Consider the following 23,921-nt stretch of genomic DNA (forward strand, 5'->3'; position numbering starts at 1 on the left):
TACAGGCAGCATTGGAGACACACGCCTTTAATCTCAATCCCAACCATAGAAGACCTGGAAGTCTCTACAGACAGGCAGTGATGATGAGGCAGTCATGTGTTTGGGTTTACAACCAATGAGAAGGCAGAACAGAAAGACTATATAAAGACATACACACAGGAAGTAGGACCCTTTCGGAGAGCTCTCTTGGCTGAAGCAGGAAGGGTAGGGCTCTTAGTTCTGACCTCTTGGCTTTCTTCTCTGAATTGGCTCTGTGTTTCTTATTTAATAAGACGGTTGGTTACATCTACAATGATGCACTCTGAATCCTGTGAACACACCACCCTACATTAAGATTAGAAGAATTCAAACTAGCTGGGCTACTGGGACTCAATTATTTTTCTTAATTATTAGCCTAAGTCACAGTCTATATGGCTCCGCAATAGAATCTCATGTGGTCTAGCTGTGTGAAACTTCCTTGTTTTATTATCATCAAAACTCTTTTAAACTAACATTATTATCAACTTGACAGTATAGTTTAAGAAGAAATCATCTTCATAATAATCCACAGGTAAAAGGGCCCAGTAGAACAGGATGTTTCCATGAGATAAACATATTACAGGCAGTGGGGACCACCTCGCACCCATTCCCACTTTGCCAAATACCAGGGAAAGATGGCAGCCTCAAACATGTAAAGGCACAGCGGAGCAGAAGACACTCTGGAAGTCTATGGTCTCAGGGCCTTGCCGATCTGAAATTCACCCATCAGGGAGTTTCCTCTTGGTGGCTGACCCCTGAACTTCAACTGCCATCTGCTGCAGCTCCTACATGGCCAATGGCATCTGTCCTGTGCCCTCAGAGCCTTCCTCTAGGAGACTCAGCATACCCTTCTCCAGATTGGGTTCTTTGTGATATTCTGACAGTGGGGCCTTGGGAAGGTTGTTTCCATGAGGTTGTGGGTAGTATGCTTAATGAGCCATGGATCTGTGTTAACGGTGATGTTCTGAATATCAGTTCCCTGGCTTAGTATGAGGTGATGCTTCTGTGCTCCTGTAACACACCCTCAACTGGATCCCAAGTCTGCCTTCACTCCCTCCATTCCTCTAACCATGTCCTTGAGAATCCTGTCCACAAGCTGTGGGAGAGAGGGCCACTGACAAAGATGGTGACAAGGGGTGGGAGAGAGTCAGTGCTCAGGAACCGCACTTTACAGAGTCACCCTAGATATGTTCTTAAAAGAGATGCAGACAACTTCCTTTAACCAGAGACCAGAGACCTAAGACCCAGAGCAATCCTGGCTCAAGGGCTTCTTCTACTAACAAGGAACAAGCTTAGGGCAGCTCCTAACAACTTATAAAAAGTGCAGATGACACCAATTTGCAATGTTGAAAGATTTATTCCAGTGTGAGTATCAGCAACATATCAAAGACAGATGGCCTCAGAATCCACACCTCCCGTGGCCGCACAAAGTAGACTCAGGCTCTTCAGAACTGTGCTCTTGAGTTTCACCTTGTTTTCTTACTGACACTCATATTTTCCTTTTATTTCTCTTTATTTTACAGGGGCCAGGAGGCTAACTCAGTTTTTACTTTGGCGCAGTGGCTGCAGTTCCATGCCGAAGTAAAGCAGCTTGCAAGTCTTCAAACTTGATAGGCTTTGTAGCTGCTACACGAACAGCCATCCCAAAGAGCAATGAGCCTATAAATACATAAATACGAGCAAAGACCACTCTTACGTATATCACTGGTAGTTGTCTCTGTCTTACTGTGCGCATTTTATGTGGAGGGGGTCCACTGTTTACACTCCCTCCAGGTCCTTCTCCCACGCAGTTTGGAGGGTCCCAACCTACATGACAATGGCAATTCCGATGATTATTGCATACTCCTCTAAAATTGCACTTTTCCGGGGTGCAGTCATAATTCAATTTAGTAAGAGTTCCATTGCAAGACCCTCGATCACAGAAATTAGTTTGGGAACATGGAGTACCATGTCTCACCCGTCCAGCATCTGTTGATTCTGTTGAACGATGCTCATCGAGCCCAAAACAGGAAAACCCAGAAATAAGTGACTGATGGAATGAAACATGTTCCTGCAAGTGTGGAAGGTGGGTGACATTGGTACACTGCAACCTTCCACACATCTTATCTCTATCAGCACAAGGTGTGAATAAGAGGCTTTCTTCTGCTCTCTGACAATGTCCAAATCGATACTGTTCCTTATTGATGTCATAGCACTTTTGATTGCCCTCATGAGCACTTGCACCAAAGATTTCCTTGCAATGCATATTGCGATCGGTGCAGTTTCCTTGATAGCAGTAACCCTCTTCTGAGCATGGTGTTCCATCTTGCAGATAAAAGTCTGTTGGGCAATGGAGTCCATTCCCACTACAGTACTCTGGAAGATCACATATGTTGTGGACACTTCTGCAAAGTGTCCCAGCAGGACTGTAGGTGCAGTTTATACAGCACGATTCTCTATCACAAATGCTACCTCTTGTGAAACTGCAATTAATCAGGCAGCAGGAATCTGTATAACATGCCTTGTGTGAGCCACAGTCACATTCCTCACCTTCATTTAGTACCGCATTTCCACAAATACCATAGGTCTTTGATTTATTATAATAAGTATGACGGTCATAGAAAAGACATGGCATGATACCGGGGGTATTGAGTATTTGGTTTAGCTCTACAAGGGAACAATTGCTGTAAACATCTGTTAGCAGAGGTCTCCTGAACATAACACAGGTGCGCCTTCTCTGGCAAACACAGGAACTCTCATCATCAAAATTCATACCTAAATTCCTCCCTACACGGTTGGCTACTACAACAGACACAAATATATAGTAGCGCGAATTTTGACCAACCCAGGTTAGAGCATTGGAACTACAGATACTCAGTTCAACTGGTCTAAAATTTTCATCTGGGGGCGAATCCCTATTAATTATACTTGAAGCGTCAGGCGTAAATCTGTTATAAAAGTTTGCGATATAGTATCTGTGAGACTCACTTCCTGGTACTGAGGGGTCGTGATTAAATGGATCCTCTACGTTATACACAGTCAAGAGAAAGGCATAGTAGCGCATATGGATATTTCTCATATAGGTGTCCATTAAACTGATCAGTGAAAACAAATATACGCAAATTCTATCAACATCCCAGACTCTACTATATACAGAATGAGTTGATTGAAAATGGCCTTTTACAGCAGCTGGATGTGTAGCATAGTCTCTACTAGATATTCTGGGCGCCACAGTGAAATTTGTTTTGGAGTAGAGGGGGCCTATGCTATGGTCCACATGCTTCCATTCATTCATAGGCCCGACTGTTTCAGAATCAGCCACTATCTGAGAAATAAAGTGCTCGAACCTGTGTGAATCATTGAGGGGCTTGATTTCATAGGCAAGGTCATCGAACATTATGACCCCATTCAGGCCCCCATAACAAGTATCCAGAGTGACCATGGATTGAGGGATCCCCTCCAGGTAGCCAATATAGTAACAATCTGCAGGAAAAAAGGGATAATCCATCTGTAAGGCTCCTTGGTCATCCTGAGTTGTCAGCAGCAAGTGCCTGGGCCAAATAAGTGTCTTTCTTCTCAGGTGGATGGTGTGTCTCTGGCCCCTGAAACGCAAGCTGTAGGAGAGCCGTCCTGGTGGTTGAAATCCCTTACCATGGTATGTCTCCTTCCGAGGAATGACCACCTCTGATGAGATAAAACGCCATGTGGGACGGCCTTGAAAACAGTGGCTTGGAACCAGGAGCAGCACCCAGAGTGCTACCAGCAACAGGGGGAGCCTGGGAGTCACAGGTCTTTCTACCAGCTTCATGCCCCAGGTCCGAGATAACATCCTGGATGAAGCTAGGCTAAAACCCTCTGCTGTGGCCATGCCTGGTGTAGGAGTCACTGATGGTGGGCAAAGGGCTTCTTCAGGCTCCTAGCACTGCTGGTTACCCAGACAACTTGAGGAGTTAGATAACAATTATTGGGTGTGGCAGGAGTGAGCCTGGTGATGTTAGCTGAGATGGAGGTGAAGCGGGGTCCAAAGCAGCGTCTATGAAGTCCACCTAGGAGAGAAAAGGCAGAAGAAGCAGAGGTGTCTCCTCTGGACAGGCTCTGGGCATACAAAATATCATGACCACATTTTCAGTCATCTGAGTTTATTTGGTTTCCAGTGTTACTCTGGGTCTGTTTCTACAAGTCAGTTTTTCTTTTTATTTTGCCTCATATTTCTCACATTTCTGGAAGTTGGAGGTAAATACTGTGAATATTACCCTTTTAGCTATGATTTATTTTATTCTTCTAACATATTTTTACTTGAGTTTTTAGTTAAGTATTTACAAATGGTTTTTCCTTTTTGGGTTTTATTTGGGAGTTTCGGGATTTCCACATGTTGAATTCTTTGGGATACTGCTGTGGGATGTTCTGTATGGCAAATGTGTTGCTCTGATTGGTTAGTAAATAAAACACTAATTGGCCAGTAGTCAGGCAGGTGGAAGTATAGGCGGGACAAGTAGGAGAATAAAGCTGGGAAGTGGAAGGCTGAGTCAGAGAGACACTGCCAGCCGCCACGATGACAAACAGCATGTGAAGATGCCGGTAAGCCACGAGCCATGTGACAAGGTATAGATTTATGGAAATGGATTAATTTAAGCTGTAAGAACAGTAGCAAGAAACCTGCCACGGCCGTACAGTTTGTAACCAATATAAGTCTCTGTGTTTACTTGGTTGTGTCTGAGGGGCTGTGGGACTGGCGGGTGACAGAGATTTGTCCTGACTGTGGGCCAGGCAGGAAAACTCTAGCTACAGGATACTGTCTGAAACACCTCGGAACTCTAGAATTTTTAAAAATCCCATCTCTTGTGAGCATACTTTATCTCTGACCCTGTCTTGGTTCCAGGTGTTGGTCCCCTCTAACCCTTAGTATATTTCCTTCTGGACCATTGGGATTACTTCAAACATGCAGGCTGATCAGTTCTAAGTGGGGGATACCAGCAGCTGTCTTTTGGATGAATGTGCAAGAAGTATGTCACACACTTTTTCCAGGTTGTCATTAGGGCTTTCATATCTCTTACTTTTGTAGAAGGAGAAGCATCCTCTGGGTTTCCTCCAAAAATCTCAATAGGGAAAGGGGGCAATAAGTGACACCACCACAGAGTCTCTGACAGGCCCTGTCTCAGACACATGACTAAAATCCACAGCCACAGAGACAGGTTGTATGGCAGCAGGCATCTTATATGACATGAGCAAAACATGGGGTTTTATCAGTTTACCTCCTCTCAAAAGTCTCCATCTCCCCTAAGTGTACAGGCGAAAAAATCCTCTGCAGGACCACTGGAGTCAGATTGCACTTTCCTACCCTCCCAGCCCAGTCTTCAGCCTTCTGACCAGCCAGATTCCCATAAATAAGCCTCTGCTGCTGCCCTGTGGTTACAAGCATCACTGCACTTAATGCCCATGGGAGGTTCTTAAGAGTAGGGAGGGAGGAAGTGGTTGGATCCCTGTCTGGTTGTGGTAACAGGAGATGAAAGCCCTGTTAGACATTCATCAATTAGGGTGAACGGGATCATGTGCTCTATCATTAGTGACCAATTTGGGGACATGGGCTCATACTGCAGTTTGGGAAAGGCTTCTCAAGGCTCATGATCCCTTGTGGTTACTCTGAGGCTCTGCATGCCACCAGGCTGGACTCCCAAGTCCTATGTGGACAAATGACCACACCAAGCACAGCGGGGTTTTATGTCTAAAGTGAAGGGTGTAGATGGGTATCTACACAACTAGGGAGTCCAGAGCCAGCCTGTCCAGTCTCTCTCTGTCTGTCTCTGTCTCTCTCTCTCTCTCTCTGTCTCTCCTCTCTCTCTCTGTCTCTGTCTCTCTCTGTCTCTCTGTCTCTGTCTCTGTCTCTGTCTCTCTCTCTCTCTCTCTCTCTCTCACACACACACACACACACACACACACACACACACCCACACACACCCACACACCCACACCCTTCTCCTACACTAGGCCCAACCCTGTGGGTGGTCAGAGCATCTTGGAGTCAGGTCACAAAGGCAGGTCACTTCATGCCCCTGGCACAGATCACAGAGCAGATCTCAGATGCCTCCTGGTGACCAGATTCATCTTGGCATGCTCTGCCTGGACAGCTCCAGGGAACTGGCTCCCTCCAGCCAAGTGGACTCTCAGGTGCAGGTGACAAAAACAGGCAGAGAGAGATGAGAGGTGAGAGGAGGGAGAGGGACAGAGACAGGGAATGTTAAATATTTACACAGCTGTGTTCCAATCCCTGACCTCTGATATCCACAGCACGAGAGTTCAAACATCACATTTTGGGGTTGGGCATAGGCAAGTGTAAATATGGTGGAAATAAAGGATCTGAGATCTGGAGTTTTCATGATGGCTTCGAAGTCTCAGTACTGACCCAACCCCTTCACTGGTCCATTTCCAGCTCCCTTTCGACATGTCCTTGTGTAATTCAAATACATCAAGCTCCCTGCTTGTTTAGAAAGATCTCCCCATTTGTGCTCCTCATCTTCCACTGCCCCACATAGGCTCTGGTCCTCCAGACCCTGATGTCTTCTCAGTGATTCAGGCCCTGCCTGTTCCACAACCACAAACCCGTACCTAAATGGTCTCTCTGTTGAGCCATGGTCTTGAATCAATCCTCCTTAAGCAGGCGTTTTGATTGTTTTTCCTCTGCTTCCGTACTGCAGAAGAGGAGTGGGCAAGCAGAAGCTGAGGCATGTCACATCACTCCAAGTACCCTCTCTCAGTCACTAATATGCCCCCTTGTTTCCTACACTGCAGACTCAAGAATCTTTAATTCACTCGTCTAAGATGGCCACAGGTACTATAGTGTTATGAGATGAAATATAATTCATTAATTACTCCCAACAAGCCCCATAAACTACTACCATTTATCAGCGATCCCCATGGAAGCGCTGGAACATCCTCCTACTCTATTCTTGGCCTTACCAGGGCACCTCTGAGATTACAGAAGCTCTCTTGTTTTCCAGCCAGAAAAACCTCCAGTCAGTCCACAGAAAGGCAGAAATATGCAGAATCTTTTAGAAGAGCAGCCCTTGACTGACTTCAGCAGGGCAGCCTAGGCACCCAGCTTCCTCGGTGCCCAGTTCCTGGCAGTCACACTGGTCATGCCTGACACTGTGGCCAGTTAACACTCCCACAGGGCTCACCCAGTGCAGAGCTGATGGCAGAGGCAGCAAGAACCTCTAGGCAGACAGTGCAAGAGCTGCCTGCAGCAGCAAGGTTCTAATTATGCTGTAGTCTCAAAGCTCATCAGCTTTGCACCAGTCTCCACACAGGCAACCGCAACCAACGTAGCTGTCGACCTCCAGTATATATACTACACAAGAACTACTTCCAAGCACTGGGGAGCAAGTTTTAATGACATATTTTATTTGTAATAATTTGCATGTTTCTGTATAGGTAGTATAGTGCTCATGGTAGGTAGAACAGTATTTATGGAGGCCAAGAGAGGGTACTGGTTCCTCCAGACTTACAGGTGGAGCTGCCAATTGTGATTGTCAGAAACTGAACCCCATTCTCTGTGGGAACGGAATGCTCTCTGAATCACTGAGATGTTTCTTCAGTGCCTGTAAGAGGGACCATAACCTTCCCTATCATATTTGCTGCAGCTTTGTTCACAATGGTGTAAAGATGACTTTGAGCTGGATGAATGTAGAGAGCTGCTGGTAGCAATGGCTTTACCAGAGGCTGTCACCATGAGGTGACAACTAGTGTTCAGCAGGTTGACCCACCAGGCGAACAACTCTCTGATCGGGAGGCCCACTTGGTGAGACCATGGGGTCACTGACTGAAAACGACTGGTCGCTCCTGTCTGTGATGTCACCTGTGCAAATACAGCTGCTATCTCCCCATTATCATGCATTGTCATGAAATGTGGAGATGCAATCTCATGATTACAGCTCCATCTTGTGGGCACTGGTGTTTGTGCATGGTCAGGAGAACAACTCCTCCTTACCCTGTGTTATTCTGGCATCTAAAACAACTCTCACAGTACAGCCTTTGTTCCACATTACAGTAAGAAACTTAGAAGCCCGTTCTCTATAATTAGCTTACTGACAGAGCAATTTGGCTAGACAAGAGTCTCTGTGGATAGATCACAAGTAGGACTTTCACAGATTAGCCTCAAGGATGAAATTACAAAGTGTCTCGCTTTGTTGATTCAAGGTCCTTCAGAGACTGAATTGCCCTGAGCTTCCTCTGCTGGCAGCTGATAATGCATTCACAGAATTCACCTGCTCTGACCCTTTAGCAATTAATAATTTGTACTAATGTTCTAACCTCAGTTTATGATATAAAACTCAAGTTTCAATTAACTAAATGTTTATTTACTTAGGTCTCAAATAACAACTAATCAATTAACCAAGTCGAAAGGGGGGAAAAATTTTTTTTGTCCAGCTGACTGTGGATGTCACAGGCTGGGAAAGTGCCAAGCACCTTGTCCCTTCCTATGTGTTGCCGTGGCAAATGGCTTTGCACCTTATCCTCTCAAGGAATGTGCATTTGAACTTGAGAGGGCTTTGTAACTTTTCTTATTATGACAAAGTGTCTCCTGCTAGAAAGATGTGTTTAGCTGTGTAGAGAAGAGGAGCTAGGAAAAATGAGCTGAAAAGAAGCTGTAGAATCAGAGCTGAGGAAGATTAAAAGAAAATGACCCTTAGAATGTGTATGGATCTTTTCCTTTCAGATAGATAGAAACTGATTTGTAAAGACCATCTGATTAAAAAAGTCTGATGCTCTAGACATACCCTCAGATAAGAAAATTCTAGATTAGATTTCACTGTGCTGTGGTTTATTCTATGAACCCTGTTATATCTGTGGAGCTGGACTCCATGGCATACTTTAGATGAACCTCAAGGACATTTTATGAGTGACAGCCAGGCACCAAGAGAAGAAAAGGATTTCATATCAAGTGGAACCTGAAAAAACTGACTTCAAGTTAACTACCACTGAGTGAAAGTTGACCATGGCTTACACACTATAGAGTGATGTCTAAACAGTTATACTGGAAGGATTAAACGGTGAGTTGTATGTATTTTGACCACAGTTAATATGATATTATATTCTTCATATATGGAGAGAGTTGAGATATCCCCTCAAAACAATAACTGTGTAGTCACTGAGCAAAAAATATGTATGTAAAAACATAATGTATGACAATGGGTTTCTTTTTTTCTTTATTAAGAAATTTTCTACTCACTCCACATACCATCCACAGATCTTCATCTTCCATCCCCACCCCGCCCAGACCTTTTTCTCAAGCCACCCCACATCCCCACATCCCCCAAATTGAGGTCTCCCATGGGGAGTCAGCAGAGGCCAGCACACTGAGCCTAGGGAGGTCCAAGCTCCTTCCCACTGCACCAAGGCTGTACAAGGTGTCACACCACAGGCACCAGCTTCCCAGAAACCTGCTCATGCACCAGGGACAGATCCCAATACTCCTGCCTGGGTGCCCCCCAAACAGTTCGAGCCAAACAACTGTCTTCCGTATCCAGAGGGCCTAATCTAGCCCATGGGGCCTACACAGCCACCAATCCACAGTTCATGGGCTTCCACTAGTGTGGCCGGTCATCTCTGTATGTCCTCCCATCATGATCTCAATGTCCCTCACCTGCGGTATCTCTCCTCTCTCTCATTAATTGGATTCTTGGAGCTCGCTCAGCCTGGTGCCTGGCCGTGGATCTCTGCATCTGCCTCCATCAGTCACTGGACAAAGGCTCTATGATGACAGCTAGGTTATTTGCTAGACAAGTCACCAGAGTAGACTAGTCCAGGCACCCTCTGGACCATTGCCAGCAGACCAAGGTGGGGTCATCCTTGTGGATTCCTGAGAGCCTCCCCAGCACCCTGCCTCTTCCTATTCCCATGATGTCCTCATCTAGCATGATATCTTCCTCCCTGCCCTCCCACTCTGTCCCTGTTCCAGCTCAGCTCCCCCATTTTCCTATATTCTCATCCCCCACTCCTCACCCTCTGCCACTCCCACCCCCCACACCCAGTCTGCTCATGTAGATCTCATCCACTTTTCCTTCACAGGGTCATCCATGTGTCCCTCCTAGTGACTTTCCCTGTTAGATAGCCTCTCTGAAGTTAGGGTTGCAGTCTGGCCATCCCTTCCCTCATATCTAGTATCCACTTATGAGTGAGTACATACTATGTTTGTCCTTCTGAATCTGGGTTACCTCATTCAAGATGATATTTTCTAGTTCAATCCATTTGCCTGCAAATTTCATGATATCATTGTTTTTTACTGCTGAGTAGTACTCCATTGTGTATATGTGCTACATTTTCTTTATCCATTCTTCAGTTGAGGGGCATCTAGGTTGTTTCCAAGTTCTAGCTATTATGAATAATTCTGATATGAACATAGCTAAGCATATGTCCTTGTGGTAAGATTGGGTATTCCTTGGGTATATGTCCAAGAGTGGTATAACTGGGTCTTGAGGAAGAATGATTCCCAATTTTCTGAGAAACTGCCATACTGATTTCCAAAGTGGCTGTACAAGTTTGCATTCCCACCAACAATGGAGGAATGTTCCCCTTGCTCCACATCCTCTCCAACAGAAGCTGTCTTCAGTGTTTTTGATCTTAGCCATTCTGACAGGTGTAAGATGGTATCTCAGAGTTGTTTTGATTTGCATTTCCCTGATGACTAAGGATGTTGAGCAATTCCTTAAATGTCTTTCAGCCATTTGAGATTCTTCTGTTGAGATTCTCTGTTCATCTCTGGATTTCCCTCACTGTCTCTAGGACAGTAATACATGGCTGTGTCTTCACTTTGCCAACTGCTCATTTAAAAAAAAACTTTGCTCTTGTAGGTGTCCCTGCTGATTCTGACTCAGGATTTGAGAGCTGAATTGTAGTTGTTGCTGTCCAAGCCTGCAGTCAGGACCCTGTGTCCACATCTTATAATTCGTTCTGAAGACATGTATTTCTGTGCATTATGACAGATCCTAGACCTTCATGTCAGAGTGTCCAGGAAGTTGAGAGTATGTGGGGATTTGAGGATTTCCTGTTGGTAAGGGGTACCAAAGAGGTAGCAGGGTGTTGTTACCTGGGCCTCTCAGGCCTATGGGTCAGTTGGAGTACTCTGACAGGTGGAGGGTGGCAGCATTCATGATTTTTATGTTTTATGTATTTGTTAAAAGTACATTTAATTAACATATACATGGTATGTGATGATTTTCAGCAAAGTGGGATACAAAGATGTTTCTCAGTAGAGATTCCTCACTTTTGAAGACACACACAGGTAGGCTGAAAGTGACAGGTTGGATAAAAACTATTCACTAGTATGGAAAACAGAGTGGCCAGGAAATTTTGCTTACATTAGGAAAATTCAGTCAATGTCTATACAAATGGAACAAAGAACACTGTCCAATGAGCAATGAGTGAACTCATGAAGAGCACAACCATTGTAAGCAAATGTTCCCCAAGTTGGATAACATAATCATATGAGGCAATCATGAAGGGGCCTTCAGAGAAATAATGACTGTTTTTCTGTCTAACACTATAATAATATTTTCATTGGTATAAACTCACTTGAAAACTCTTCATAATGTACATATTAGTATGCATAGATTACTATATTCCCACATTAGCTCAATAATTATTTTTAAAAAGTTATCCAATGTAGCTTCTGTCCCACTTTTACTCATGGACAGTTGCCATGCTGACCACACATAAGTGGAGGATCATGGGATGCGAGAGCTACAAGCACAATTTACTGAGGGTGTCTGTGAGACCTCACACCTCAGGCTTCACTTACAGAGAATCCAGCAGTGAGAGACAGTGCAGCAGTGGGATATTGACATCATCGTGGAAATTTGATAAACTATTTTAATTGAAAATGTCACTTTCTGTAACTACTCACACAGAAGTGAGATTGATTGGTCACATGGTCTCAGAAATGTAATTCTTTGAGGGACCTCCAAACTTTACACAGCACAGGAACACCTTCCTCTTCCTCTTCACAACACTTATTTTCATTATTTCCTTTAGTAAATGGCATTCATATCATTGGATGGAAGATAATTTATCATTTGGGATTTAATTTCCATTTGTCTGTAGATTAGAGATGTTGGCTTTATGCAGCCTCTTCTGCCCACATGCATGGGCCAAGGTGAAGGATTCCTGTCAGAGGATGGAGGTTAGAATGATGGCTGCTGACAAGGCCATCACTTTTCACCTTCATATCCCCTGAGCTATGTGTTATGTTGATGACTCAAATATCAGATAATTGATAGAAATGAGTTCTACTTGAGAAGAAAAATGAAACTGATTTCTTGGATGAGACAAACATTATCCTAACCGTTAACAGGAGTAGTGATGATTCAAATAGAATATTTATTAATCAAAATGAGGAATGTATTTCTGAAATATTAACATTTGAATCAAAGCCTCATTTATACTACAGAAATTCTCACACTGAGTTAGCTCCCAGCACTGGAAGTGAATATTTCAAATATTTTATTTTTAATTATGTGTATATGCTTCTGTGTATTGTAGTGCTAATGAAGGCCAAAGAGGGTCTCAGTCCTTTGTATTTACAGGTGGGTATGAGGTGACCAATGTGAGTGTCAGGAACAATAATCCTTCTTAACCACTGAGCTGCTTCTCCAGCACCTGGATTATCAATCATAACCTCACCTCTCATGTTTGCTGCAGCTCTGTTCACAAAGTGCTGAATATCACAAGAATCTGGATAAACACGGAGGACATTTTATAAATGACAGCCAGAAAGCAAGACAACATAAGGACCTCTTATCAAGTGGAACCTAAAAATCTGGTCTCAGGCAAAGTCACATTGAGAGCAGAATGACCCTGGCTTAGACGTTATAGAGAGTAGCATAATCGATTCCATGGGAAGGATTATTACAAATATTAAGTTGAATGGATGTTGACCACAGTTCATAACAACAAATTTTGTTTTTAAAGATGGAGAGAATAGATCTTACTAAGTATGCCCTTAAACAATAAAGTTATGGTCATTCAACACTGGACAAGCATTTGAAAACATCCTGTAAGACAGGGTGATTACAGACAACTTCAACTTCATTTAAGTAACATAAGGAGTAGTTCATGTTAATATAATTGCAGGAAGGAAAGGAATGAACCCATTACCAAAATCTTTTTGGGGGTCCTAACTCACACAGTGCTCCACTGAGGTTCTTGGAAATTTTCAGTTTAAATTCTTGTTTTTTTTTTAACACTCTTAGATTATGGGGGCATTACTATATTTAAACTTCCTAAAATGTAAAAATAATGTATATTACATAATTGTTTATTACACTGCTAGTTTCATAACTATAAATTGGATATATGATTTACTAAATTTCTCGGGTCCTTCTAATTAACTAAAATACTGTAGAAGTCTCAGAAGTTTAAATTTTGTCTGACATATAAATAATGAATAAGTTTATAAATCACTTAAACAACTGACAATTAAGAATGCCAATAAACTGATTTCAAGTGGGAAAAGATAATAACAGATTTGAAGCTACCAAGCACTGTTGAATTTCATTTTTGCATCTTCTATGTCTGTATCAGGATCAGGCACTTTATGTGGAACCACTGTCCTGACCAACTGAGAACTGGTGGAGTCCATCACTTATTTATTGAAAATTCTTTCACAGAAAAATTTAGCCATGTTTTGTAAAATAGTTATTTATATTTATTTAGTTGACACTTCTCACTAAGGTGATATTTACTCACCTGACAGAATTAGGGAAAGAACATCAGAGGGATCCCAGTCACATGCCATTTTTGTCACATACTATCAAAGGCACATGGTATAAGAACCCTAAATCTTGTGTTTTGGGGTGAGGCAGTGTGTGCCAGATTTTTGCACTCATGTCATCTGGGTGTCTCTTTTTTTATGACTCTAGAAATAACCAAGGACATGCTCAAGAAGAGAAATCCCAAGGACATCTCCATAGGTTATTGGTACATCTGTCATACTCTAGAGGTAAACGCTTGTCTGCAATTATTTGATCAGTCATTTCTTATGTCAGTCTGGACTACAGAAGGTTCTTTTGTACATGGTGTTAGAATCTCAACTGCACATCGTGCATTTTCTTGGTGAAAACTAAAATCATTGGAAATTAGAGCCAAAGACCTTGCTTAAAAGATTTTTCCCTGCTAATCATGTTTCCCCTGAGCTATTTAGGCTGCTCCTTGGCTTAACCCAAGATAAAATAACTATGGTCCTTTTCTCTCATCATTGTGTGGAGTTGTTCAATTCACTGTTACGTGTCCTTATCACAGGAATCTAATGACCTAGTCAACTTGGTCTCAAATCTTAATCTTTCACTATTAGTATCACTGCAAGAGTTTCCAGAGAAGCATCCACTTCAGATGAGGACATTCTCTTTTTCTTTTTAGAGCTGCCTCAAGTCGATGATCCATTAACGTGGATCCCACAGTCAATACTGCTTCTCTGAATGACACTTCTCTAGTTCACACAGGAGACACCAGGCTCTTCCAGTCAGCATCAACAGAGAGTGCCAGAGGAGTAACTCTGGGAGCCTTGGTAGGCAACAAAAGAACCAACAACTCACAAACTGAAAATCATAGAACTCAATTTCCTATGGGAAGGGCAGAAGAGAGATGGAACCAGAACTGGATCTGACACCAGCTGGGATGTACACACCGGTGGCTAAGAATTTTGTAGGTTGAGGACACAAATATGACTACAGAGGAATCATTACTTGGGACTATGGGTACAACTAATTTTTACCAGATGAAAATGTTTAAAAATAGAATTGTTCACAAGTAATAACCAATTATATTCTTTTAAGTTCTCTTGGTTTAGAAGAAGGAGATACTGGATATTTCAGTTTCAAATCTACCTTTGCAAAATGCCAATATTTCTAGGCACTTGCAGTATCTCTATCACATGTTCAAAAGCAAAGAGGACAAATTACAAATTACTCCATTTCCCAAGTTTTCTCAGTGAACTAAAGTCAATAAATGTCATAATTTAGGACTCAATTTTGAAATATCTATTGATACACACAGACAATTTGAATATATAAAATTAGGTGCTATTCTGTCTGGTAATCAGAAGAAATTGGATAGCTTAGATGGTGTGTGGGAAAAACAATTTGTTCTAATGTGTGAACACATAGAAGGTTGAACAGACTATGAGAGTTGACAGGGGCCTCTAGAGAATAACCTTGGCTTGAAGAGGAAACCACAGGTTCTGACATTAAAATTCATGCTCATTCAGCATAGTCTAGAATTTCTTAGCTTCTGAAAAGAACCTCACTTGTCCCGGCCAGCGGGATCTTCAGCAGAGACCCTAGAAGGGGGAATGGCGAATGACGGGACAAGAGACACAAAGAATTGACAGCAAGACAGTATTCTGATCAAGCTGCAAAATTTTATTTTTCTCAGGTAGGTTTTATAGTAAGCAGACCAGGAAACTTTCTTTGGGAAAAGATCAGGGGACTGTTGAGTTGCCAAGCAACCCAACCAAGCAACCTAACCACAAAACATTGTTACTAATGGTCACTGTAGCAGAAAGATAAGGAAATGTTATTTTCTAATAACTCAGGACTTGTCCAGGCATGTCAAAAGTTTCTGGTTAGTGGCTCAATACTGGACAACAGAAACTTAACTCAGGCAGGCAATATGGCATGGCTCTTGAAATTGTCCTCGGCACTCACTGGTGGTCCTCAGGAGTCTCTGCTGGTACTTAGTGCCCCCTATTGGTGCTGGGTGTCTCTGTAGGGAGGTTTTTGTGCAGGCTCACACTGGAGTTCTTTCACTGTGTCTCTGGCACAGTAATAAGTGGATGTGTCCTCAGTTTGCAGATTGTTCAGTTTTAAGAACACTTGGCTCTTGGAGGTGTCCCTGGTGACGGTGATCTGGGATTTGAGAGCTGAACTATAATCTGTACCTCCACCCCACCATATTCCTCCCACCCACTCCAGACCCTTTCCTGGAGGCTGGCAGACCCAGTGTACACCATAGTCAGTTAATGAGAACCCAGAGACAGTGCAGGTGAGGGACAGGGTCTGTGAGGGCTGCACCAGGCCAGGTCCTGACTCCTTCAGCTGCACCTGGGACAGGACACCTGAGGACAAACAACATCACCATCAGTCATATGTCCCATAGATGACATGCCTGGGTCCCTCTCCTGAAACCCTGACCCACTTACAGCTTGGAAAGGTCACCAGGCAGAGGAGCAGCACCAGGACAGCCATGCTCTGCTGGAGGCTCTAGTGAGAAGGAGATGGGGCTTCTTAGCTGGGCCTGGGCTTTCATCCTGAGCCTGAGGGCTGCTTTGCATTGGGGGAGGTTCCTGAGAGGATAAAAGAGAGCACAGGGCAAGGCTTCCACTCTTCCCTCAGGTGACTGAGATTTGCCTTGTGCTTCTTAGAGGACCTGGAGATGGAAACTCAGGAATATTTTCCTGGTTTTGTCTGGAATTCAAATCCCTGATAAACAGGGAGTAGTATGAGTCACACTTGCAGGCCTTAGATGCAAAACAAGTGAGTCCACATTTATGCTGTGCAAACAGAAGAGGTTACCATGTCCTCAATGCCCTTGTACATGCCTGTAAATTCCAGCAAGGGGTTGAAATTTAGTCATACAATGCACTTTGGGCTACTAGTGATGTGAAATCCAGATAAAGGAACTAATAGAAATCTTTTCTCTTAGTGTCTGTTGAGTTAATCTTATTCTTATCACTCATCTAGAAAATCCAACTAATGAGGGAGCAAATCACAAACATTTAGTACATGTGATTTTAATATTTGTCTGTTGGTCTAACTATCTGTCACTATGTACTTGTATATTTCTCCCCTTTTCTCTTTACCACATAAAGGACATTACAAAACCAGGTTCCTAAATGTGATTGTTGTATTGGTGAGGAAGGGAAGGTCAGCTGTTCATAACACCTCATAAAATAAATAGCGTGCAACCAGGCTTGAGGGTTATGTTAGCTGAAGTAATAAGAAGACAGAGAATCCTAAGTGATGACAAGAAGTGGAGAGGAGGGCATGCTTCAACAATGGGAACTGTTTGTCCTGTGGTGAGGATCACCATAGAGAACAGGGATTTCGGGGCTTTCTCCATGCCTTGGTAATGTATATCACCAGGGAAGGGATGAGAATAGCTTAAACCAACCTGTTCAGTAAGGACACAGAGAACATCCTCCATTTCTTTCTCAATAGACACCCCGTATGTTGTGTCCAGTATTCCTTTGTGCTTACTCTTCCTACTGTGAGTGGCAGTGGTGGAGATGGGTCTTAACATTGGGGAGACAGCCATCCTGTGAAAGCTCTATGGGCACCCAGTGCTATGAGTGCTGTTTTCCCCTTGCTCACATTGCTGTGAGGATTAGAAGAATATATTCCAGACATTATGCTCCATGTGTTACATCTTGGGTTTGCCTGATTTTTCATGGTGGTTATAAAATCTTGGGAAAGAATATCACAGGAAAAATTGAACAGCTCTTACACCATATTGGAGAGGTTCTATGAGATCCCTTACTCAATAATTTTTGGTTTTGGGTACCTCAGGCATAGTTTCTGTCTGCATTTTATGCTCTCATGCTTGTGAATTTTCCTTCTCCCTGAAACTCTCTAGAAAAAAGTCCTGAGAAAAAGTCACTTTTAATGCAAGTGTGTTCAGGGTAAAGCTGCACATTATTTATAATAATCTTCTATTTGAGAGTTGAATCCTTATACTAAAGGGCTTGTTTAGTCATTTCTTCACTTATGTCTAGTGGACACATGGACGCTCAGTGGTCATGTTACACTGACAGTACGAGACTGTATGTGTGTAGCAAGTTGCTGCTGCTATGTGTTCATAATTGTAATGGATTTACTGTATCTATAAGACCATGCCCAACTCTACAACATTCCCAACTGTCTCCTGCTACATTTCTTGGGTTTCAGTAGGTACATCGTGTGTGTGTGTGTGTGTGTGTGTGTGTGTGTGTGTGTGTGTGTGTGTGTGTTTGTGTGTGTATGTGTGTGTGTGTGTGTGTGTGTATTAGAATGAGTATTCAGTAGTCACTTATTCTCAATACTATGGCAGTCATGGATCCCTGCTTTAAATGTTATGCATTGCAAAAACAGGCTTCTCTGACCAATGCTGAGAGCAGCACTAATCTTTGGGTACAAATATAGAAGACAGTTTAAGTATATGTTCCTTGGCAAAATACCAGTAGTAGATTTCCCCATATGGATGTGACCTTTGTAATGTAGATTTTTGACCATTTCTGTGTTGTAAATTTTAAAAATCATTGTAAAATGTTTTGCTTTTAAAATATACTTTGTACCAATAAAAAGTTTTGAGGACCCCAGGTGGGTAAGGGGGGTGTAGGGAAAGGGGGGTGGCTAAAGAAACCCACCCTGGCCCTGGAGCCCAGAAACAGGGAAGGAAACCCACTCTGGATCTGGGATCTGAGCCAGAGAAAGACACAATTTATCCCCAAACCCAGAACCACAGAAACATCCTCTGACTCTGAAACCAGTACCAAAGAAACACACTTTGTCCCTAGAACCAGATCTAGGAAAAAAATATGCACTGGCCTTAGAATTAGAGTAAAAAAGCTAAGAAAGGCCAGTGAAAGGAATAGTTTGGTTCTGCAATCAGGGCCACCTTTGCTCCTAACCCACAAAACTAACCAATCCTTGAGCAGAAAAAACTAACCAATCCCTGGACAGAAAATCTTCTCCCTGGAGAAACTCCACCCTCAAAGATCCTATAAAAAGCACCCTGTCTATTCAGTTGTTGGCTGTTCTTTCCCACCCTGGTATAGGCAGCCACTCTCCTGGATGCCTCCTTCCCAAATAAATCACTTCCTCAACAGATTTTGGGGTGTGAAGACCTTCATCTGCTGGCACAGAGAAGAAGAACCTTGCTAAGATGTCCTTTAGTGGACTGAGCAGAAAAAAACCTTGCAGAGACCTTCCCTTAGGGGGGCTGAGCAAGGCAGAACAGAACAGAAGAACCTTGCTGAGACTGCCCTTAGGGGACTGAGCAAGATGGAGCTGAAAAGTAACAACTTTTTGCTGGAGCAGGAGGAGATTGCTACATTTCTGCAGGGGTTTCCCCTTTAGCAGAGTGAAGCAAAAGAAGCAACATCTTAGGCCAGAGAAGAAGAGGAGCTGGGCTAGGAAGCCCCATTAAGTGGGGACTGAGCAAAACTCAGCTGTAGCAGCTCTCCAGGAGAGGAGCAGGATTACTATATTCTGCAGGGAGACCATCCCCCACCACACCAGTTATAGCCTGACTCTAGAACAGTCAGGATACCTTTCCCTGCTGAGCTGTCCTAACAGCTCCAGGCCTGACTCTCCTGAGTAGTCAGGATATCTCTCCCTCCAGAGCTGAGCTGTTCCATTGCAGCTCCAGCTGTCATAGCTGTCTTAGCAGCTTGAGGTATCTGGGATACCTTCCCCTCCACTGCTGAGGTTTCCCATTGCAGCTTCAGCTGTCAGAGCTGTCCTAGCAGCTTCAAGTATCTGGGATACCTTTTCATCCAGAGCTGAGCTGTCCCATTGCAGCTCCAGCCGTCAGAGCTGTCCTAGCAGCTTGAGGTATCCAGGATACCTTCCCCTCTAGAACTCAGCTGTCCCATTGCAACTCCAGTTGCCAGAGCTGTCCTCGCAGCTCAAGGTGTTGCCTGACACTCAGAACAGTCAGAATACCTTTCCCCCAGAGTTGCAACACTGCTTACAGGTAGGGTATGTGAAAACACTCTCTTTCCCATGCTGGTCCACTTAACTGGCTTAGTTTTGGACTTGTCTTGTAGAGGGAACCATAGTTATTGTGAGTTCATGGGTGTAATATAACCATGTGATGTCCAGAGGCCACCATCTCATAGCACTCCTCCCCACTCCCCAGTACTTACATTCTTTCAACCAACTCTTCAATAATGATATTTGAGCCTTGTGGGAGGCATAGGGAGGGGTAGTGGAGTGGAGGATGGGGGAGCTTTGATATAGATATTTTATCTGTAGATAAGCACTCACATGGTTGTTTATTCTCAGCTGTGAACAGTCATAGACTCTGTAAATTCAAAGATGGCTGCTGGTGGATGGAGAGTCACTTTTGGGGATGTGACTATTGATTGATTGTCTTTGTCCATTGGTTGACTTCACACCCACAGGCATATTGGTAGCACTATTGGAAGTTATTTGGTTTAAAAAAGAAGACATGAATTTGGGGAAAAAATGTGTCGGGAGGACCAGAGCTGAGGAAATTGGGGAGAAGGTGTTGAGTGAGGATATGGCCACGATATGTTGCAAATGCATATGATTAAAAAAATGTTGAAGAATAATTTTCAAAATAGTATGGTTTATTAAAAGTCCTTAGAACATTAAAGGCCTCTTATTTCAATAATCTAACGAGCATCTGGTTTACCAGCTGTGGCTTCCTCCCCTCACAAATTGAAGTCCTTTAAACGTAGACTGTGTCCATGAGCGCTGCAGTCATCCCCATCTTACTGCTTTTATTCGACAGCCCCTGACTGTGCAACTGTTTGTGTGGAACACAGTGAGCTCCTCAGAATCACTGGGAAAGTCCAGTTCTCATGGAACGTGAGCTCCTCAGAATCACTGGGAAAATCCAGTTCTCATGGAACATGAGCTCCTCAGAATCACTGGGAAAGTCCAATTCTCATGGAACGTGAGCTCCTCAGAATCACTGGGAAAATCCAGTTCTCATGGAACGTGAGCTCCTCAGAATCACTGGGAAAGTCCAATTCTGGGGGCAGGATCCATTTTAGCCCCTGTACCTTGAGGACAGGGACTCCCTTAATCATCTCCTAGAACTCTGTGAGAAACACAGACTGTAGGAATGTTCCTCTCTCTTTCCTTCCCTCTGCTTCAGTCTGTCACTCTTTCTTCAGACGCTCACAGCTTCTCCTACCTCTTCCTCTTCTCTCTGTATTTTTTTCTCAAATGAAGCAGTTTCCTTAGAAAGGGACACAAATCTAACATATAATTTTGTCTTTGCTTTTGAGAAGATCCATCTCCTTAGCAAAGATATGAATAACGTAGATCATACTTTATTAAAAATAGGATTTAAATATTCAGATCCAGGACCTGAGCCCGTGATTTCAGTATAGAAACTACACATCACATCCTCATGGTAACTGATGCAAAGTCAAGGTATGTGAAGAAGAAAGTTTAAGGGAAAAAATGAATATGTGTTAAAAGGAAAATTCTTTAGTGCTTGTGAATTTAGTGAAGTGTACTGAAAAAGCATACAAATAAATATATAAAAGGAAAGGTGAAAAGAGAAATGATTCAGACACACGGCAGCTCCTAGTATCCCCGAAGATCCTGTAAACTTCAAACAGCAGAGTGATCCAACAGCTTTCTTAGAAAGGGAGGTGAGGCACAAAGATACTTTACCTGCTGAATAGGACAGATACCTGAGGCTCAGATGATGTCAGCAGCTGCACTGTTGCCCTGGTCTCCATGCAGGAGCCTGCTGTGGGATAATGCTTTGTTCATTGGTTTAATAAAACACTGATTGACCAGTAGCCAGGCAGAAAGTGTAGGCAGGATAAGCAGACAAGGAAAATTCTGAAAAGAGGAAGGCTGAGGAGACGCCAGCTCGCCATCCAAGGAGTATCATGTAATGACACACAGGTAAAGTCATGGAAAATGTGGTGACATATAGATTAACAAAAATGGGCTGAGTTTAAGTATAAGAGCTAGTCAGTGGTAGGCCTGAGCTAATGGCTGAGCAGTTTTCATTAATATAAGCTTCTAAGTGATTATTTTATAAGCAGGCATCAGGACTGCAGGGGCTTGGTGGGACACCCCCCCCCCCCAAAAAAAAAAAACACCTTCCAACTACAGGGGCCTTCTCAGGATCAATGGCTTTCCACTCATCTTATTGCAAGCTAGAGAACTTAATGTTTATTCTGATGTGCACACATTGTGTGAGGACTATGGTGAGTGTGAAGGTCACTAGGACTCATGGTTCATTGACCATGCCTGCTTTTATTTTTAATTTGAATCTTATACTGCTTCAATCATGAAACTCAGCTGAGGCTGATAAACTCCTTCAGGATTGTGGAAGGATCAAAGATTAAAAAAATCAGTAGTCCTCCTATATACAAATGATAAATGGGCTGAAAAGAAATCAGAGAAACAGCACCCTTTACAATAGCCACAGAATTATTTCTTTTTACACCTCTCCTTTTATGTACAGAGATCTTGATTTGGATCTACCCAATGTCACCAAGGAATTCAGCTTCCAAAAGGATCCTAGCATGTGTTCATCAGAAACAGTTATACAGATTTGGGGCTGGAAGCTCTTGAAGAAAAAGAAATAATGCAACTGACTCATAGAGGAAGAAGTGAGAAATAGCCTTGAATGCATTGGCACAGGAGATCACTTCCTAAATATAACACCAGTAGCACAGACACAGAGAGCAAAAACTCCACATCTGACAGAGGGATGGTCTATAAATATATAAAGAATTAAAAAAAACTAGACATCAAAATACTGAACAATCCAATTAAAAATGGGCTACGGAGTTAAACAGAATTCTCAACAGAAGAATCTCAAATGGCTGAAAGACATTTAAGGAATTGCTCAACATCCCTAGTCATCAGGGAAATGCAAATCAAAACAACTCTGAGATACCATCTTACACCTGTCAGAATGGCTAAGATCAAAAACACTGCAGACAGCTTATGCTGGAGAGGATGTGGAGCAAGGGGAACTCTCCTCCACTGCTGGTGGGAATGCAAACTTGTACAGCCACTTTGGAAATCAGTATAGCAGTTTCTCAGAAAATTGGGAATCAATCTACCTCAAGACCCAGCTATACCACTCTTGGGCATATACCCAAGGAATGCTCAATCATACCACAAGGACACATGCTCAACTATGTTCATAGAGGCATTATTTGTAATAGCCAGAAACTAGGAACAACCTAGATGCCCCTCAATAAAAGAATGGATAAAGAAAATATGGCACATATACACAATGGAGTAGTATGCAGCAGTAAAAACAATGATATCATGAAATTTGCAGGCATATGGATGGAACTAGAAAATATTCTGAGTGAAGTAACCCAGACTCAGAAAGACAAACATGGTATGTACTCACTCAGAAGTGGATACTAGATGTAGAGCAAAGGATAACCAGAATACAACCCACAGCTCCAGAGAAGCTAGCTAGCAAGGAGGACCCTAAGAGGGACACATAGATAGCCCAGTGAAGGAGAAACAGATGAGATCTACATGAGCAAACTGGGTGTGTATGTGGGGTAATGGAAGGCAATGGATGGGGGATAAGAACATAAGGGAATGGGAGGTTCCAGCTGGAACAGGGACAGATTGGGAGAGCAAGGAAGGAGATACCATGATAAACAAAGACATCACGGCAATAGGGAGAAACAGGGTTCTAGGGAAGTTCCCAGGGATCCACAAGGATGATCCCATCTTAGACTACTAGCAATAGTTGAGAGGGTGCCTGAACTGGCCTACTCTGGTAATCACATGGCAGAATACCCTCACTGCCATCAAGAGCCTTCATCCAGTAACTGATGGAAGCAGATGCAGAGATCCATGGCTGGGTGCCAGGCTGAGCTCCAGAAATCCAATCAATGAGAGAGAGGATGGATTTTATGAGCAAGGCACCCTGAGATCATGATGGGAAAACATGCAGAGATGACCAGCCACACTATTGGAAATGCATGAACTGTGGACCAATAGCTGAGGAGCCCCCATGGTCTTGGACTAGGCCCTCTGGATATGGGAGACAGTTGTTTAGCTTGAACTGTTTGGGGGAACTGCAGGCAGGGGAATTGGGATCTGTCCCTGATGCATGAGCGGGCTTTTTGGAGCTCAGTGCCTAAGGTGTGACACCTTGTGCAGCCTTGGTGCAGGAGGGAGGGGCTTGGACCTGCTTCAACT

General features: G+C 43.3%; 1 protein-coding gene and 1 gene segment (V, D, J or C); both read right to left on the reverse strand.

Annotated features, from left to right (window-relative positions):
* Positions 1-1,564: 1,564 nt before the first annotated feature.
* Positions 1,565-3,826, reverse strand: LOC128110359 (disintegrin and metalloproteinase domain-containing protein 20-like). Its single transcript, XM_052738138.1, has one exon. It carries the CDS (start codon positions 3,824-3,826, stop codon positions 1,565-1,567), a length of 2,262 nt encoding a protein of 753 aa, XP_052594098.1.
* Positions 3,827-3,879: 53 nt separating this feature from the next.
* LOC128110361 (Ig heavy chain V region PJ14-like) lies at positions 3,880-16,232 on the reverse strand. The segment is given in 5 exon segments: positions 3,880-4,043; positions 12,673-12,723; positions 15,293-15,325; positions 15,779-16,102; positions 16,187-16,232. Coding segments are annotated over 5 exon segments (618 nt in total).
* Between the last annotated feature and the right edge of the window lie 7,689 nt (positions 16,233-23,921).

The sequence above is a fragment of the Peromyscus californicus genome, unplaced genomic scaffold, assembly GCF_007827085.1.
Source record: "Peromyscus californicus insignis strain IS unplaced genomic scaffold, ASM782708v3 Scaffold_15__1_contigs__length_86483966, whole genome shotgun sequence".
NCBI classification, from domain to species: Eukaryota; Metazoa; Chordata; class Mammalia; order Rodentia; family Cricetidae; genus Peromyscus; species Peromyscus californicus.

Bases quoted from the DNA above. Each gene is read 5' to 3' on its own strand.
- LOC128110359 (XM_052738138.1), bottom strand. From the start codon at position 3,826: ATGTTATCTCGGACCTGGGGCATGAAGCTGGTAGAAAGACCTGTGACT.